General features: G+C 40.4%; 1 protein-coding gene across 2 annotated transcripts in view; it reads right to left on the bottom strand.

Annotated features, from left to right (window-relative positions):
* Positions 1-16,391, bottom strand: part of LOC149257653 (pyruvate kinase 2, cytosolic-like) — a 94,327-nt gene extending 77,936 nt beyond the window's left edge. For both annotated transcript variants that reach the window (XM_089414510.1, XM_089414507.1), the window contains exons 1-6: positions 16,235-16,391; positions 15,928-16,016; positions 15,683-15,778; positions 15,406-15,473; positions 14,901-15,000; positions 13,645-13,704 (exon numbers count right to left, since the gene is read on the bottom strand). In XM_089414510.1, the coding sequence (XP_089270636.1) occupies positions 13,645-13,704; positions 14,901-15,000; positions 15,406-15,473; positions 15,683-15,778; positions 15,928-16,016; positions 16,235-16,340 (519 nt within the window). In that variant the 5' untranslated portion in view covers positions 16,341-16,391. The remainder of the gene's footprint in view (positions 1-13,644; positions 13,705-14,900; positions 15,001-15,405; positions 15,474-15,682; positions 15,779-15,927; positions 16,017-16,234) is intronic.
* Between the last annotated feature and the right edge of the window lie 1,274 nt (positions 16,392-17,665).

Here is a 17,665-nt window from a genome sequence, read left to right as displayed (position 1 = left end):
CGCAGAGGGTCATGGTAGTACCCAGTGTACATCCTAACAACTCACTAAAGAGCTTCCTCAACCAGACTACTTCACAGGACAACATACTCGCAGCAATGTATTCGGCCTCAACGGTGCTTAATGCCACCGACTTCTGCTTCCTGCTCATCCAGGATGCCAAAGCAGAACCCAAAGAGAAACAACACCCGAAAGTGCTCTTTCGGTCCACCACACTGCCTGCCCAATCAGCATCGGAATAACCATGTAGCCTCACATCTCCAGCAGTGTATCTCAATCCATGAGTGATTGTGCCTCGAAGATATCTCAGAAGATTCTTGGCACCAATCCAATGTGAGTGATGAGGCTCAACCATATATTGGCTCAACGTGTTGACTGCAAAACATATATCCGAACGGCAGTTCACCAAGAACATCAGTGCTCCTATGAGTTGACGATACTTAGAAGCATTTCCCAATACAAGTCCGGCAACACTATTGCATAACTTCTTGAAGTTAAGCTCCATCAGGGTAGTCACAAACTTGCAGTCGACCATTCCAAATCTCTCCAATATCTTCACCACATATTTTCCTTGAGATAGGAAAATTCCTCCTGGATTTTGCTAGACCTCCAACCCTAGGAAGTAGTGCATCAGTCCTAGGTCCTTCATTTGAAATTCAAAAGCCAACTTCCTCTTATATTTATGAATGAGAGGGACTGCAGCGATCAAAAAGAGTTCATCAACATACAACACCAGTATGAGAGGCTTATCATCTCCAACCTTAAAGTAAAGGTTCAGATTGGCTTCACTCCTAGTGAATCCCAGCTTCATCAAATAGTTATCGATCCTCTCATACCAAGCTCGGGGTGCTTGCTTCATCCCATAGAGAGTTGTTGATTTGGAGTAGCATTGAATGTCCTCTAGCCACGAAAATTGGTGGAGAGGCTAAAGCACATGAGGTCTCCAATACCCAGAAATGGTTTGGGCAGATTCTAAACAGTTTGGGAGATATTAAAATAATTAATATCTTTAATGAAGTCCCTAAGTCTAAACTTAAGGAAAATAAAATATTAATGTGAATTAATATAAAACTGTGTTAGAAGAGTCCAAAAGTCATGGATCAAGCGAGAGTTAATCTTAGCCGTTGATTAGGGACTTAATCTCGGTCGTTGATTTGTCAACGAGAAAAGTATAAGTGGAGGCCTGAGGGTCACTTGGAAGATACACTGAGGGAGACCAATCAGTTCAATTTCTGAAGCGAAGTTAGCTGAGAAATTCGAACTAGTAGTCTGGTGAGCAGTCAAGAGGCAGCAAGTACGGAACAAAGAGAAGGGATCAGCCGCTAGAGATCAGCGTTGAGGAAGGAGAGGCAGACGCAGAGGCAGCAAGAGACTGCACAGTCACTAGAGGGCCTGCGTGGGTGACACAGAGAGGCCCAGGGCTGATGTAGTCAAGCTGGGGTTCACGCAGAGTGTCTGGGAGCCACGCAGATGTCAGCCAAGCTGACGCTGGGACTAGGAGAAGTGCTAGAGAATTTTTCTCTCTGTGGGTACGCCAGTTTGGCACCTTATTGTACCGAAGAGTTGTTGAATAATAAAATCCTCCCTTGCTGCACTGGTTTTCCCACATTGGGTTTTTCCGGGGACTATTGTCCAAAATATCTGTGTCAATGTGTTGTACTTGTGTTTGTTTCTGTATTACGGTGTGATATCTGCAGCAAAATTTATTTTAATGTTTATTGAAGGAATTTCATAAATAACTTATTGAAGAATAAGTAGGAAAAGTAAATCAAATGTTGCAGTGATAGAATTTTCACATGGTATCAAAGCAAGTCATTAGAAATTAGTTATGGGTCAAGACCATGATGCAGAGGATCCACGTCAGGGGACTCGCACAGATATCACACAAGAGAAAGAGAAAGAGACTTCGATTTCTCTATGTTAGCTTCCAAGCTAGAAGAAGAAGTGGCTTGTATGACTAGTTTTGCATCATCAAAAGTGTGGTATACAGACAGTGGAGCCTCGTGGCATATGACAGGAATCAAGGAATATTTCTCAGAATATCAAGAAGAAAAGATGAACTTTCAGATCACCATTGGGAACAAGGCAAAGTGTACTCCAATAGGGAAGGGTACCATAGTTTTTCAAACAGAATCAGGAGAACGGTTCCGTGCTACAAATGTGTTGCATGTACCAGGATTGGGGATGAACTTACCTTCAGTGTCGCAACTTCAAGGCAGGGGCTATGATGCCTACTTCATCAAGGAGAAGGTATACGTCAAACACCCGAGCTAGAAAAAGAAAGTGCAAATCAGCATCAAAAGTAACAGGTTGTATATATTACAATTAGAATCACCAATGGCACTAATAGGCAGTCATGGAGACAAGGACTTGAATGAACTATGACACAAAAGAATGGGTCAATTGCACCATGGAACTCTGAGAATTCTCAGGAGCACCGTAACAGGAGTTTCAAATCTGAATACGGAACGAGATGATGTATGTAGAGGATGCGCTCTAGGAAAGTATGCCAAGGTAGCATTTCCTAGGAGCAAACACAGGGCCAAGAGTGTACAAGGATTGATACACTCAGATATCTGCGAACCTATGTCCGTCAAAGCTCTTAGTGGTGCCGAGTATTTCCTTACCTTCATTGATGACTACTCAAGGAAAACTTGGATTTATTTTCTGAAAACCAAGGATGATGTTTTCTGTCGATTCAAAGAGTTCAAGGCTCTGGTAGAGAATCTGACTGGGAAGAAAATAAAAGTTTTGCGCTTAGATAATGGTGGAGAGTATGTCAATAAGGACTTCACCGATTTTTGTGCTAAGGAGGATATCAGAAGAGAGTGGACAACTCCCTACAATCCGGAGCAGAATGGGGTAGCAGAAAGAAAGAACAAGACGATTGTAGAGTAGCTAGTGCTATAATGTATGATCCGGATATGTCAAAATTCTTGTGGGCGAAAGCATGCAACACAACAGTCTATGTTCAGAATAGGTCTCCTCATCGGGCGTTGGGCAAGATTACTCCAGAGAAAGTTTTCACAGGGAAGACACCCGAAGTCAGTCATTTCAAGATATCTGAGAGTTTAGCATATTGTCGAGTTTAGCATATTGCCGCATACCAGAGGAAAAGAGGAAGAAGTTGGATCAAACTGCGGAAAAGGGATATCTGGTGGGATATAGCGAGAACGCTAAGGCATACAGAATCTACCTTCCAGGGAGCAAGAAGGTAGTAGTTTGACAAGATGTAAAGTTCATGGAGGACATGGCTTTCAAAAAATCTCGTGAGATGCCTTCCGAGGAGCAGTCAAAAGAGGAGCCGTTGGTTAAGCCTCTTCAACCAATGGAAGTAAAAAAAAAATTCTCGGGTCAAGAAGATTCTCAAGATGAGAAGGAGGAGCTAACAGAAGCACCTGTTGGCAGAGGAAGAACTAGCAGGGAACTTCGTCAGATTTTGCGAGATGCAGAGGACTTCATTAGTGTGCCAAGAAACAATAAGAGGGAGGGAAAACAGCCAGATAGGTATCAGGCATTAGTAGCTCAGGATGTGGAGCCTGCCAGTTTCAAGGAAGCAACTCAACATCAGGTTTGGCTAGACGCGATGGTAGAGGAGTACAACTCCATAATGGTGAACGATGTCTGGGAGGTAGTGCCAAGGCCTCAAGACAGATCAGTGGTAGGTCCAAGATCACTTCCCACAGTGGAAGTACTTGATCTTGGAGAGATCCTTCTTCTTCCTCTTTTCCTGCTTTCCCTCAAATGCTAGGGCAACATCTTCCTCCTCCTGCTTAACTTTGATCCCCTTTCTGCTGCTACCTGTCTTCGACTGTTGTCTGATCTCTTCCTAGTGAAGAGCCGCCCACATCTCATCCCAAGGTGGAAGTGTCCCTCTACCCAGTATACTCTGGACAAATACCTCATAGTCTTCTGAGACTGCATTCAAGGTCGTCCTCACCATCAACCCCTGATGCAGCGTGGCTTCTATAGCAATCAACTGATCTTGGATCTTGTTCAGTCCTCCGAGGAAGGTGTCAATCGGTTCTCCCTTCTTCATCTGATACGACCTCAACTAATTCTCAAGTAACATTCTTCTCTGCACAGAAATATGTTGGTACAATTTCTTGAGGGCCTCCCACATCTCATATGTCATTTCCTTCTCGGCAATGTGTGGTACTACATGGTCCTTGACCCCGTCGAGAATGATGCTCTTGGCCCTCTCCATTGCCTCCTCATACTTGTCATTATCATTGGGGTCGACTGGGATAGCTATAACCTTTAAGGCGAAGTTCTTGACATGATTTCTCTCAAGTACAGATAAGATTTTGGCCTTCCACACTGCAAAGTTCGATGCTCCGTCCAGTCTATCCTGGTCTCTTACTCTGTGTAGTGCCATGATGCTCTTCTACTTCCCTCCTGGAAGTTCTATGTTCGACTCCTCTGAGTCTCTACTTCTCGTCTGGAAGTTCTCGTCTAGACTCCCTCTAAGTCCCGATTTCCCTCCTGGAAATCCTTCTGCCGCTATCGAGATGACCCCTACTCTGATCGTCTTGTGCAACCGCACCACTAATCCAAGTTCCTCGGCTAGAAACCCTTGGTAGCAACTCCCTCCTCTTGGCCTTACTTTGTTAGGTACTGTTCTGAATACATTACCTCACCAGCTCCAATCTGCAATATTCCCACAGCCTTCTAAACCCCAGCAACTTGAAGGTGAGAACTCTTAGGCTTTGCACAATCCTGGCACTAGCAACCCGGCCTCCTCAGCCAACTGCGTCAGCTCTCCCAGCTTCTGCGTGGCTCTACGTGAGGCTCCTTTTGCCTTCCTTAGCCTCTGCCCTGCCTCTTCCCGGCTGACCCTTGATGACGCACTGCATCACCCTTCCCTTATTGTTGCTTTGTTAGAAACAACTTCTGTCACCTCGGGATAGTTGTTTTCTACTGCTATTTCTCTGCTCAACTGATGTCCTTAGTCCTCTTGTGATCTGCAATCACGCTTTGATACCATGTTGAAGTTTCTAAGTCTACTTAGTTAGAAACCCTCCATGCACTTTATCTAATTTATTCGTACCTACTTGTTATGTTACTTACCAAGTTGTTTACAATGTAAACACTGAAAATAAACACTAGTGCATGCTCAACATATTACAGATCAACAACTGAAGAAAACAGAAACAATCACACCATATGACACCATTATTTTTGGACCAATGTCCCCGGAAAAACCCAATGTGGGAAAACCGGTGCAGCTATTTGAGGGTTTTCTTATTAAGCAATATCATAGTACAATCTAGGTGTTGAAACTGGCCTACCCAACAAAGAATTTCCTTGACAGTAATACCCCTCAGTTTGAGGCAAATCTCCTGGCTAAAACCCCACATAATCCTTCTGGCAACTCCTTAGCACCAAACTGCCCCAGAAACCCCAACATCAGCATTTTTTGGACTGCGTCAGCCCCTCTCTACCCAACGTTGGCCCTATGTCACCCCAGATGGGTCTACATCAACCTTAGGAGGCCTTGCATCAGCGTTCTGGCCATCTGCATCAACAACGCTGGCCTCTCTGAGGCTCTGTGCAGCTCCCGACTGCCTCTGCGTGGCCCTGCGTGAGCCTTGGCTGGCTCTGTGTCACTCTCCCGGCTACTGCGTTGCTCTCCCAGCACTATCTCTGCCTCTCTGTCTCTCTATACTCAATGCCCCTCAGCTGCAACTCCTGATCACTAATTCTATCTCTCTTAGCAAACCCCACTCTAGAGAATAGAATTACTGATTACTCTAGTGTTCTCTCCAAGTGACCCTCAAGCCTCTTATATTTTTCTTGTTGACATATCAATGACCGAGATTAAATCTCTAATCAATGGCTAAGATTAGATCTGGCTTGATCCATGTCTTTTGGACCATTCTAACACAGTTTCATATTAATTCCCATTAATATTTTATTTTCCCTAAGTTTAGACTTAGGGACCCCATTAAAAATATTAATTATTTTAATATCTCCTGAACTGTTTAGAATCTGCCCAAACCCTTTCTGGGTATTGGAGATCTCATGTGCCCCAACCTCTCCAGCAAATTTCGTGGCTAGAGCACATCCGATGCTACCCCAAATCAACAAAGCCTGGGTATGTATGCAGGGCCATGGAGTTGTGAATGATATCACAACTGTGTACCTCGTGATCTAGAGAAATCACCGCTGAGAGGAGATGGAGCTAGATGGCCCTATGAAGAAAAATCCAAATGCAGATCTAAGGAAGATACTTTCCAGGAAAGAATGAATGACATGATGAAGGAAAGTGATGGATGGTTGGACCCTACATATGAAGAAATTGATGACATCGAGGCTATGGATCATCAGGCAACTAGAAGACCCTATAAAGTACTGATGATAGAGTCCTTGTTTAAGAGGGAGCTCTGGAAGGCTCCTATGAGTAAAGGAACTTGAGTAAGTTCCTGAATTAAGAGAAAATCGGAATTAATCCCTGGGTAAAAGGGAGAGTTAGACACGACATTCTTGTCTTCAATTTGGAAGAAAGAATGGAGGATTGTGTAATCATCCGGCATCCGACACTCTTTGAGGATGTGGTAGGGCATCCAAGACAAGAGTGGGCAAGAGGACCGATATTCTTGAGGGCTGGGAACCCAAGATGAGAATAGTCCTAGTAGGGCATACTCATAGAACACCCGGGTGGGTATGACCCTAAGAGAGACAACGATGACGCGTGTCTATCAGCCATTGGTCTCGCCAACATTGTGTGCTGATGCTCTGATCTAAGTGAGAGATAGAATTGTTAGTCAAGGCCTCGCTATATGGAAACAATGTTGGTTGAAATGATGATATAATAGATGGATTGCAAATTCGATCTTCTTATGAGAATTCTTTTGTGAACTTGAAAAACTATCCAATGATCATGTATGTATGAATACCTCCCTAGTTAAGAGGGAGTGTTGAAGAAAGTGTAACTAGGTTCAGTCTTCATAATGACACAAGCCAATACAAATGATGTAAATTGTATCTAGCAAAGTATTTTGTAAATTTGAATCATGGGTTTCATGATCAAAAATGTATTTGTCTTTGTAGCTCTCATTATGAGCTCTAGGTAATAGGTTGTGTCATTAATGTTTACACTTGAAATGTACAAGTATGACTCCAAGATCAAGGGCAGAATCATGTGTCAAAAACTCCCTCAAAGACAAGATCAAAAGAGCTACTAAATGATCCCTCCAAACGAATGCAATAGAAGCAATATATTTTTCGGCATAAAAATATATTTATAAATGAATAATCAAGTCGGCTTGAAGTCAGCTAAGAGATAGTTCATGTCGGCTTGAAAAGAAGGCCTCAAACACTATAAATAGGCCTCTCCTCATGCATTCGGATCATCAATGATTTGGGTCTTATTCTATGTGAAGGATATTGTTCGTGGGTGCGAGGATAAGGAGGAGAAAGGAGTTGTAGTCAAGACTGCCTTTAGCCGCAGAAGTCTGCCTTACATGCAAAGGTTGGGTTTCACTCAATTTGCCTCCAACATTGGGACATCTCGTTTTTGGGTCTAGTTTGGAGACAGATCTGTGCGAGGAAGTCTGGTTAGTAGAGCGAAGGGTTAGTAGGGCTAGAAGAGCCCAAACCCTCCACACATACGGAGAATTTGATTCTTGTCAGGGCTACGATACAGTCCTAGAATATCTTTGTAGCAAGATTTGATTCCAGATCCAAAAAGGCTCGGATATTGGGCTAGTAAGGAGCCACTGTCATAGCGAAGCAAGAGAAGGATTATAAGAGAAAATTGTTCACTTACACGTGGAGAACCTATAGTAGCTTCAGGACTGCAGTAAGGGTTTCTAGACAGTTAATTGAAGGGATCAAATCACCCTTGTTGAATGCATGTATTGAAGTGATCTTCTCGACCAGTGAACTACCTTAAGCAAGAAAAGTTTGGAAGAAGGAGAGGAAGGGAGAAGGAAGCAAAATCCTTCATGGTTGGTAGCATAGTTTTTAAAACCGGAACCGGTGACTGGACCGATCCACCTAATGAACCGGTTTACCGACCGGAACCGGTCTAACCGGGACTGGTTTGGTCTAAACGAACCGGTTTTAAAAGAATACATTAAATAATTAATTTTTAATGAAACAAAACTATTTTTAAGATGTAAAACCATGATTCCAAGGCAATAGAGACAAAATATGCAAAGTTTGCTCATTTATATACCATGTAAAGATGAATATATCAAAATGGCACTGAGTGCAATACATATCATTGACAAAATAGAAAAATACATAAGAAATGAGGCTCTAAATGGCCTATAAAGTCCAAAAACAATGTTGTAAGCGATGAGTCCATTGGCCTACTACAAGCCTACAGTGTACACATGATCAATCATCAAGTTCATAACCACTACTAGACACAGGATCATCATCAGGAGCTACATAGACATCATCTGGTTCAGAGTCTGAGGATGCCTCAGCCTGACCTGCAACCTCAATATCCATGCCACCAATGACAATAGAAGTGGACCTAATGGAAGCACGAGTTTGTCGACCTGCATGACTAGTGCCTTCCATTGGTTCTTTGCCTTTCCTTGATGCCGCTACTGATCCTGGTTCTGATGCCACCACATAATCTGCTTCAACCCCTGCTAAAGCCATGTCGATATCAAAATCATCCTCAAACACAGGTTCTTCAGTCTCCTCCACCCATTCTGATGTTGGATCAATATCGTCCAACACAATGGGATCTAAATTAGGAGTTTTGCTCATCATTTGGAGCTCTAATTGCATTTATTGTTTACCCCCAAACCATGAAATCCTGAAAACCATTAAGTCTACTGAATTTTGAGCGAAATCTAAAATTCTAGTTTCTCCATATGAAATCCAATGAGGTTGAAACCACTCTCAAACATCCTGAGTCATTTCATGGTAATGTTAAAAATTTAAGTAAAAATGACATTTTACTTTAAGAATTTAACATTATCATTAATTGCCAACATTGTTAGGGTTGAAAACCCTTAGTTTCTCCCCAAAACCCCTAAACACGGTCAGAAATACGCTTTTTTAACTTTACAGTGGGCATGCCTAAAACTGGTCGGTTTAAGACGGAACCGGGCGGTTTGATACAAACCGGCCGGTTTTCACTAGTTAGGGCAAAAAAATGGAGAATGGGCATTCAAACCGGGTTTTTTGGCCGGTTTAGACCAGCAGGCTTGCTAACTGGGCGGTTAGACCGGTAACCGGTTTTTAAAACTATGGTTGGTAGTAGTTCAGATCCATGTTGCAACAGTAAGAAGAGATTCTAGCCTTGATCTTGGAGTCACTTACGTTCAAGGGTCTTTGTACTGATCTTGGAAATTTTGTCAAGAGAAGAAACTATAAGAAGAATTACCGTGCATTTTCCTCTTAGGTTTGGAGAGGTTTTGCCCTTGCTGTTGCCTATATCTTGTGTTGCTATTCTTTTATTTATTATGCATGGTAGCTGGTTGATGAAGTTCATAATCTCTAACATAGAAAAGATCTTGTTTGTATTATCTAAAGAATGAAATTACTTCACAAGTAGTTATCAAGATAGAGAAATCATTAATTAATCAAGCCCTTAGATTTCTCAGCATTTAGGAGCGCCAGAGACTGAGCAGCGCCAAGAAGACTTGGCAGTAGTGCAGATGGCATAGAGCAGAGGTAAGCAGCAGTGCAGTAGATTCAGAGGGTCAGTGCAGAGACTAGCAGCAGTCAGACTCCAGCATTCACGTGGTATCATACTGAACATAGTTAGTTCAGTAATTTTGGATGTTTTCCCGTCGCTGATGGAGTAGTAGCAACAGTTTGCAGTGTAGTGGCAGTACTAGCAGCAACACAGATGCAACACTTGAGAGGGAGTTGTAGCACGGATGCAGTGTAGACAGTGGCAGTGTCAGTAGCAATACAATTACAGAAGTAGTGCAATAGTTGGTCAACAACATGTCAGACATCAGTAGCATAGAGGACAATGCTTCAGAGTCAGAGCAGTATGCAACAGCAGTATATTGCTAGAGCACATTCCTCGCTAAGAGGGAGTGTTGATTTGGGGTAGTATCGGATCTGCTCTAGGCCTCAAATTTTGCAAGGAGGCTTGGGCACACGTATTCCAAACAAAACCAGAAAGCGTTTTGGGAAATTCCACCCAGAAACGATTTTATTAAAATAATTAATATTTTTAATGGAGTTCCTAAGTCTAAAATTAGGAAAATGAAAATATTAATGGGTATTAATCTAATTGTGGGTGTAAGTTCTAGAAAAAGACAGAGATCAAACCAAAATAATCTGATTCTTTGATTAGGAGTTAATCTAGGTCATTGGTTGTCCAACAGAAAGATATAAGAAGGGGCTTAAGAGTCATTTGGAAAATACACTGAGAGATCTAGAGATCGAATTTCTGAAGGGAGAAGTTCTAAGGAGGAAATTTCAATCAAGGAAATCTCTTACAGTTGAGGGGCAGGGATAACATCTAGAGAGAGAGATTTTCTCAGCCAGAGAAGAATTAGCAGAGAGAGGTAGAGAGTGTTCTAGTAGCCCAGACGTAGAGGCTGACGCAGGGGCCACAAAGCACCACGCAGAGGTAGCACAGAGGGTGAGAGAGAGTCCAAGATTTTGCTAAGAAGAGTCAGTTTTAGAAACCGAAAGTCCGAGGTGTGAGACCAAGAGGCTGAGAGCAGTGACTCTGGGCAGCAAATCGAACAGCAAATTGGGTGACAAAGAGCCTAGAAAGGTTGACGGAGAGATTGCATGAGGACTGCGCAGAGCAGTGTAGGGCCTGCCAGAGGCACTTCATTCAATATCCGGATTAGCAAGGATTTTCTCAGTGATTGTGTGAGGAAATCTCACAAATATTTCTGCCAATATTTCTCTCTCTATAACTGAATAACCTAAGAGGTATTCAGTGTGAAAATTTTGTTGCAGTAACTGATTTATTTCTCCGCTTATTTACAATAAGTTATTCATCAATGCTTCAGTAAATATCAGAATAAATTCAGCTGTAGACTTCACAAATTAAGAACTGAAAATTGAAAGGCAAGAGAAACATCAACATATGAACAATCACATTGACACACTTGTTTTTGGATAATCATCCCTGGAAAAACACAATGTGGGAAAACCGGTGCAGCAGATCTGAGGGTTTCTATTATTGGCAGTAATTATCTGAATACAATCTCGATGCCCCAAGAAAATGAAAATCCACTCAAAGAAGATAACTAAGAATTCTCTCACACTGATTCTAGAGATTTTATCTTGTCCCGAGCACCTAGATGACCCACTACGCAGTCTCTGCATGAGCCTACGCAGCCACTGCCTGACTTCTGCATCGAGACTCCCTCTGACTACGTCAACCTTGGCTGTTGCTGCCTCTGCTGCTGAGAAATCGAGATTTCTCCTGCCAATCACCCACACTGATTCCTGGCACTAATCTATGTTATCCTCCAGCACTTCTGCATCAACCTCCTCCAGTTTCTACGTTGTCCCTCTACATCAATCTCCTCCAGTTGTTGCATTGTCCCTCCTCGGCTCAGCGTTGGTTTTATTATGCTTCACTATCTTCTCTGACGTATATTCACTAGAACTGGAAATCACTTCCTTCCAATACTGCCTCTAATCCTCATTGCTCAATCACTGGTTTGAATTCCTTATCAAACCCTGCCCTAGGAAAATCGAACTAACTAATCAATTCTCTGTGTATCTCAAATGAACCCCAAGCCTCCTTATACTTTTCTTGTTGAGCTCAACGGCCGAGATTAAGTCTCTAATCAACTGCTAAGATTAAAACGTGACTTGATTTGCCTTCTAGATCATTCTCACCCATATTTTGATTAATATGCATTAATATTTTAATTTTCCTAAGTTTAGACTTAGGAACCCTATTAAAAATATTAATTATTTTAATAAAATACAATCTATGTGGAATTTCACCAAACAGTTTCTGGGTTCTTTAGAACTCATGTGCCTTAGCCTCTCCACCAATTTTCATGGCTAGAGCACATCTGATGCTACCAAAAACTAACATTCAGAGATGTCTTCAGAATTTGCTACTGCTTAATAATAAAAAAACCCTCAGAACTATTGCATTGGTTTTCCCGCATTGGATTTTTCCGGGGACATTTATCCAAAAATAGCGGTGTTTATTGTGTTGTATTTTCTTTCTTGCTCAGTATCTTGTTTCCGCTTATAATTTAATTAAGTGAAGGTTGCAGTAGTATTTACTTCGATATTTACCATTTAACACAGTAAATAACTTGTATGGATTAACAAGTAAGAGAAATAATATCAATTTGCTGCAGTAGGGGTTCCTCTTGTGGAATTTTCACACTATCTTCAGGGACAGTCCCTAAATATGGGTGTTCACTTGAAACGTTGGACACCTCAACAAAATCACGCAGTATTCCAGAAGCTCTCATCATCATATTAAGTTTATTACACACATCTACTAAGCCATCCAAAGCTCCAAAATATTTAGATAGAAATCTCTCATCTAATTTGTACCTTACATATTATGCTTGACAGAAAATAAGGATTGAATTGTCAATTGTCATCGCATTCCACTCTCTCATGGATATCATCAATATAGGGAAACACGCACACCCCAAATCTATGTTGTACAAAATCTCGAAACGTTTTGGAGTTTTCAAAATGAGTATGTTTAGAAACGTCACCTCCCAAAAATGGAAACATCATATATATATATATATATATATATATATATATATATATATATATATATATATATATTTTCAGGACATACACACACACACACACATATATATACACACACACAAGTGAATAACACATTATCTTACAAGCCCCAAGGGTTAGTTCAACTGGTCAAATAAGTGCCTCGCCATTCGGGAGGTCACAGGGTCAATTCTCCCTGAAGCCCTTGGGGTTAGGCCTAGCTATTGGCCGTGGGGCTTGATACCCTTGATCAAGCTCAGATATTTCCGTGGACGTAGCAGCCGCCCAGTGACCACGGGTGTCCGTGAACCACCCCAAACATATAAACAAAAAAAAACACATTATCTTACAAGAAAAAGACTCATAGATGACAATTTAGAAGGAAAGCCAAGTCTATATTAACTCTCATAGATGATTATGCCACCCGGCGTTTCAGCTGTGTTTTTGGCATTTCAAGTACTAGTACAGCTCGAAACGCCGGTTTCCTGGACGTTTCATGCAACATAGCCCCAAAGTTATCAACACCAGAACCAGAACTAGAACCAACCAAGGGAAGCACCAGGGCTGGCCCAGAACTAACCAGAATACCAGACTGAAGAACCAGTAAAACTAACATGGGAGACAATAGATGGGCCCAGGTTCTTTGAGGGCAGCTCCACATCCAAACTGGTCCCTTCAGCTGGTTTTGTTCTGAACCAGCCAGTTCAGGACCCTCCACTAATGAACCACTCCAGACAGGCCAATTCTGGTCTGGTCCAGGTGGTTCCAATAACCATAAGACACACACACACAGTTTACAAAACCTTCAATAGCATTTCCTTTTCACTCAAACAAAATTGATGAAATCCAGTGAACATGTTAAGGCAGAGTAAATTTAAGGAATTAATCCCATATACATTTATTTAGTGAGACAATGATTCAGTCGATATTGCCATGAAATTAAAAACAAATCTGGCCAACATTGGGAATGCCAAAGAATCTTACTGGATGTCGAGGATCTGCCAGCATAGGAAAAAGTCCTCTAACAACAAGAGTCTGTCTTGCCTGCATTGAAACAAAGAAAAGTCAATCGATCACTTTGTATCTTGTTTCTTATAATAACAGTATTGAACTCGTCTCTTTCTACAATGATGCGAGACATGTTTACTTCCTATTACCACTTGATCTACAAATACAAGCTAGTAATGGAAACAGCACTTTCCAACTTCCATTTCAAACTCAAAAGAGCACCATACGCATCCAAAGTTCACAGCAAAAAATTCAAAAATATCAACAATCTATGTACTGACATGATGCACGGAACACAATCTCCTCCACAACATGACTTCTATCAGAGTGCAAATGCATTGTATAGGTTTAAAAAAAAAACAGCTTCAAAATTAACAAAACACCCAAGGAAAAGAGGGGCTTCTATATATCACTCTTCCAGGCAATTCAAATAGAGCACCACAAGAGCTCTTTTTCACCATTCAGCAGTTTAGTGCCCTTTCGGGATGGTAGTCAAAACCATGTTAAGTTGTAAAACATCAGTACAAAAAGGTCAATAACAAATTGAGTGCTTTTAGAGTAAATGGTATGACAAAACTCTCTTGTAGAATTGGATGATAAATACAAGTGTTTCTTTTTAGTATATTCTACTCAAGTCTCACACAATAATGAAACATAAATAACACTGCTACCATGAGTCAAATGACATTGCTACCACTTAATCCTCTTCTCTTTCAAAAGCATTCCCAACTCACACATCTATGTATATTTTGTTTATCGTTCCTCATTACATAAAGAACTTTTCCTACTTCTCTTCCTATACATTTTGTGCAACAAACTCATCAAAGGTGCAGCAGTTACATAAAAATCAGCCAACTTAAGCACCATATAGGCACTTCATAGATCAATTTCACTAAGATCACGGTGAGTGGCAATTGGATAAATGATGGATCTAATTAAGTTGTTTCCAATATTGCTGGGCATTTGGCTAGCTCTGTGCCAGTGGGTGCTCAGTTTGAATCCCTGTATGTTAGACACATCTGTATAGACTCTATATCAACAGGCTTACTAGGGATGCTATCCACAAATGTGTTTCCCCACTGGGTTTTTCTTGGGAAAAATACAGTAAGTGGCAATTTCATCAACAATATCCTAATTAAGTCAATTCAAAGATCATAATTGATAGTCCAAATTGATTCCATACAAATGAAAGGAGAAAACAGTAAACTTCTGACTTCATTTCTATAACATACTTGAAATGCACCAGTAAAGCTCCATCTCAACTGATTTGTTGTCAATCTTGGGATGACAACAGATAACACTGGCATAGTAGGACGGTATTTTGCTATTAACCTGAAGTGAAAAAGAGACAAATTTAAGGTCAGAGTCAGGACACATAATACTTTTAATAAACATTGTAATGTGCTTTCTAGTTTCACACAATTCCAACGGATTTAATCATTGGATAAGAACAAACTTGTAAGGGCTTCACTAAGCCTAAAAATAAGTTACTGTAAAATGGTCAAGTACTAAACCAGATATGTTATTTGGAAATTGATAAAATAATGCCATTTCGTTGTTCTAAAACACTATAATCTAACATTGAAAATGATACCTGAAATGCAAAATTACATTTATAATAAACTTGCTGTGTTAATACTTAAATTAAATGAATTGGGATCTTATAAAAGTCTTCCACTTTCCATTGTTCTGGTCATCCAGAGAAAGTGAAATAAGTGCAGAGATGATAACAATTACCTAGCAGTTCGTCCAGATGCTGTGAACACAACAATAACTGAAGCCTTCACATTGATTGCTGCACTTACCTGCAAATAAAGAAGACATACTTTACAGAGCTTCTTTGGACAAATTACCCACACACCTTCCAGGGCTTTGCAGGAAAGATCTAAAAAAGGTTATTACCAATACCAAATACACTTTGCTTTAATGAGAGAATCTAACAACATTGCTAAAGACGATGCCATTACAATTGACTGGTCATAACAATAAGATTAAAATGAGATTTAATACTCACTGCCGTGGTTGCAATAGATTCCAAGTGACTCATTGGTTCAATGCTAAGTTTCATAGTCCTCTTAAAATAAACAGCTTGATTGTACACTTTCTCTGCCTGCATTAATTATCATTAAGTATCTGACTTAGAATCCAGTTAATTTTTAAAACTGTAATATGGATAGTTAGAAGCTTTGCACTTGTTACTTAGGAAATCTTGCAAGACACAGCTAATGTAAAATAACAAGAGAAGATTATAATACCCACTTCTGCACAGATCTTTCCTACAATTGAGATAGTCCCAAAGGGGTATAATCCACGGAAAGTTTCTGCACCTAACAGAATTGCATCTGTCCCTGTAATTATGTAGATTGGTCAATAAAAGCATGCTGTTGAATGGTTTTACCAAAGCTAAGAAATATTTTAGTATTTCTCAAATAAAACGTTTTTAACATAAGATATTAAATATCACATCTATTTGCCTCAAAAAGTGTTTTCATACTACTAGTTAACAGTTGCACGTGTTAGCATGTCCTCAGATCACTTAAATCTGCAGAGTAAAGGACTTACTAACCATCGAGAACAGCATTTGCGACATCAGTTGCTTCTGCACGTGTTGGACGTAAATTACCCGACATACTGTCAACAACACGTGTCACTACAGCAGGCTTTCCAGCCATGTTACATTTGTGGACAGCAGCTTTCTGGAATAAAAACACCTGCAATGTACATAAACTATTGAGTTCAAGGTAAATAATGAAAGAGTTCTTATTTGTTGTATCAAAACTATAACATTCAACTAATCAAAAAGTTTCTTCAAGCTGTATCTCTTGGTTTTGCATCTTCTGTTGGATCATTTCTGATGAATCGCATATCATTTATATCATACTAGAAGGCTACACTGAAGATACCGAAGCCCGTTACTGTTATTCAACTTCACTATTCTACAGATTGCAGAAGATATCCTTCACTGTTTTATTTCAATAGTCATCCCTCAGAGATATATGCTTTCCTTTAGGACTCTGCTTGAGTACAATCACCTCTATATGGAAGGAATCTATATGCAGAACGTTCCCTCCAGCTCTATATGGCAGGAATCTTTATGCATCATATTTCTAGATGCCGTTCATCCCTGCTTTTTTGAAGAAACATGCAAAGCTGTCTTTGCACCAACTCTTGTAGCCCACCCCTTAGATGTATTAGGCCAAAATTCAAAGTCAATACAATCGACTTTGACTCATCTAATACTTCACTTAGCACAACAATCTCAACCCAAGTTACCCAAAACGTGGAAATGCATACAGTTTTCAAAACAGGCACGAGTTTTGGAAACCAATGTTGCATTAATCGGTATCGGGATAATATCGGCACAAGGAAAAAATCGGAAAAAATCGTAATTATCGGGAAATAATCGGGAAAAAATCGTTTGGTACAAAAATATTCATTTTTTTCATTTTTTTTAATATCTAAACCATCTACAACATAAAATAAATACATTGACACATAAATATGATAAAAGAACTAATATATAAGATGTTTAATATCATTTATAGTGCTAAAATCACACATAACATTGAATCATGTCCTGAATACTAAGTCCTGACTCCTGAGTCCCAACTCAGCCTCAAAATATCAACAAAAAATATAATAATGTATCTCATCATGTCATAATGTCATATACAATAAAATGAAGAAAATAACTAAAGTGTAATCCTATTGATTTCCTCTGTCCCTCTTGCGAAAAAATGCCACAGCGTTCCCTTTCCCTCTAGATGTAGATGCTGGTGCTAGTGGAGTTGGCAGTGTAGTCTGCTATGCTCTAGAAGCTGAAGAACTAGAAGTAGGAGCTATAGGAGGTAGACCACGTCCTCTACTAGTGGCAGGGTTTGCCCGGGCAGGTGGTGTCACCTAGAAACATTATAATCTCCCAATCCTGAAATCCTGAAAAACTGATAAGTCTGCTGGATTTTGAATGAAATCTAAAATTCTACTTTCTCCATATGAA

Source organism: Pinus tabuliformis, chromosome 6 (genome assembly GCF_031772625.1).
Source record: "Pinus tabuliformis cultivar Carrire ecotype Pingquan chromosome 6, CPIR1, whole genome shotgun sequence".
Taxonomy (NCBI): domain Eukaryota; kingdom Viridiplantae; phylum Streptophyta; class Pinopsida; order Pinales; family Pinaceae; genus Pinus; species Pinus tabuliformis.
This window is presented reverse-complemented; position numbering and strand designations above follow the sequence as displayed.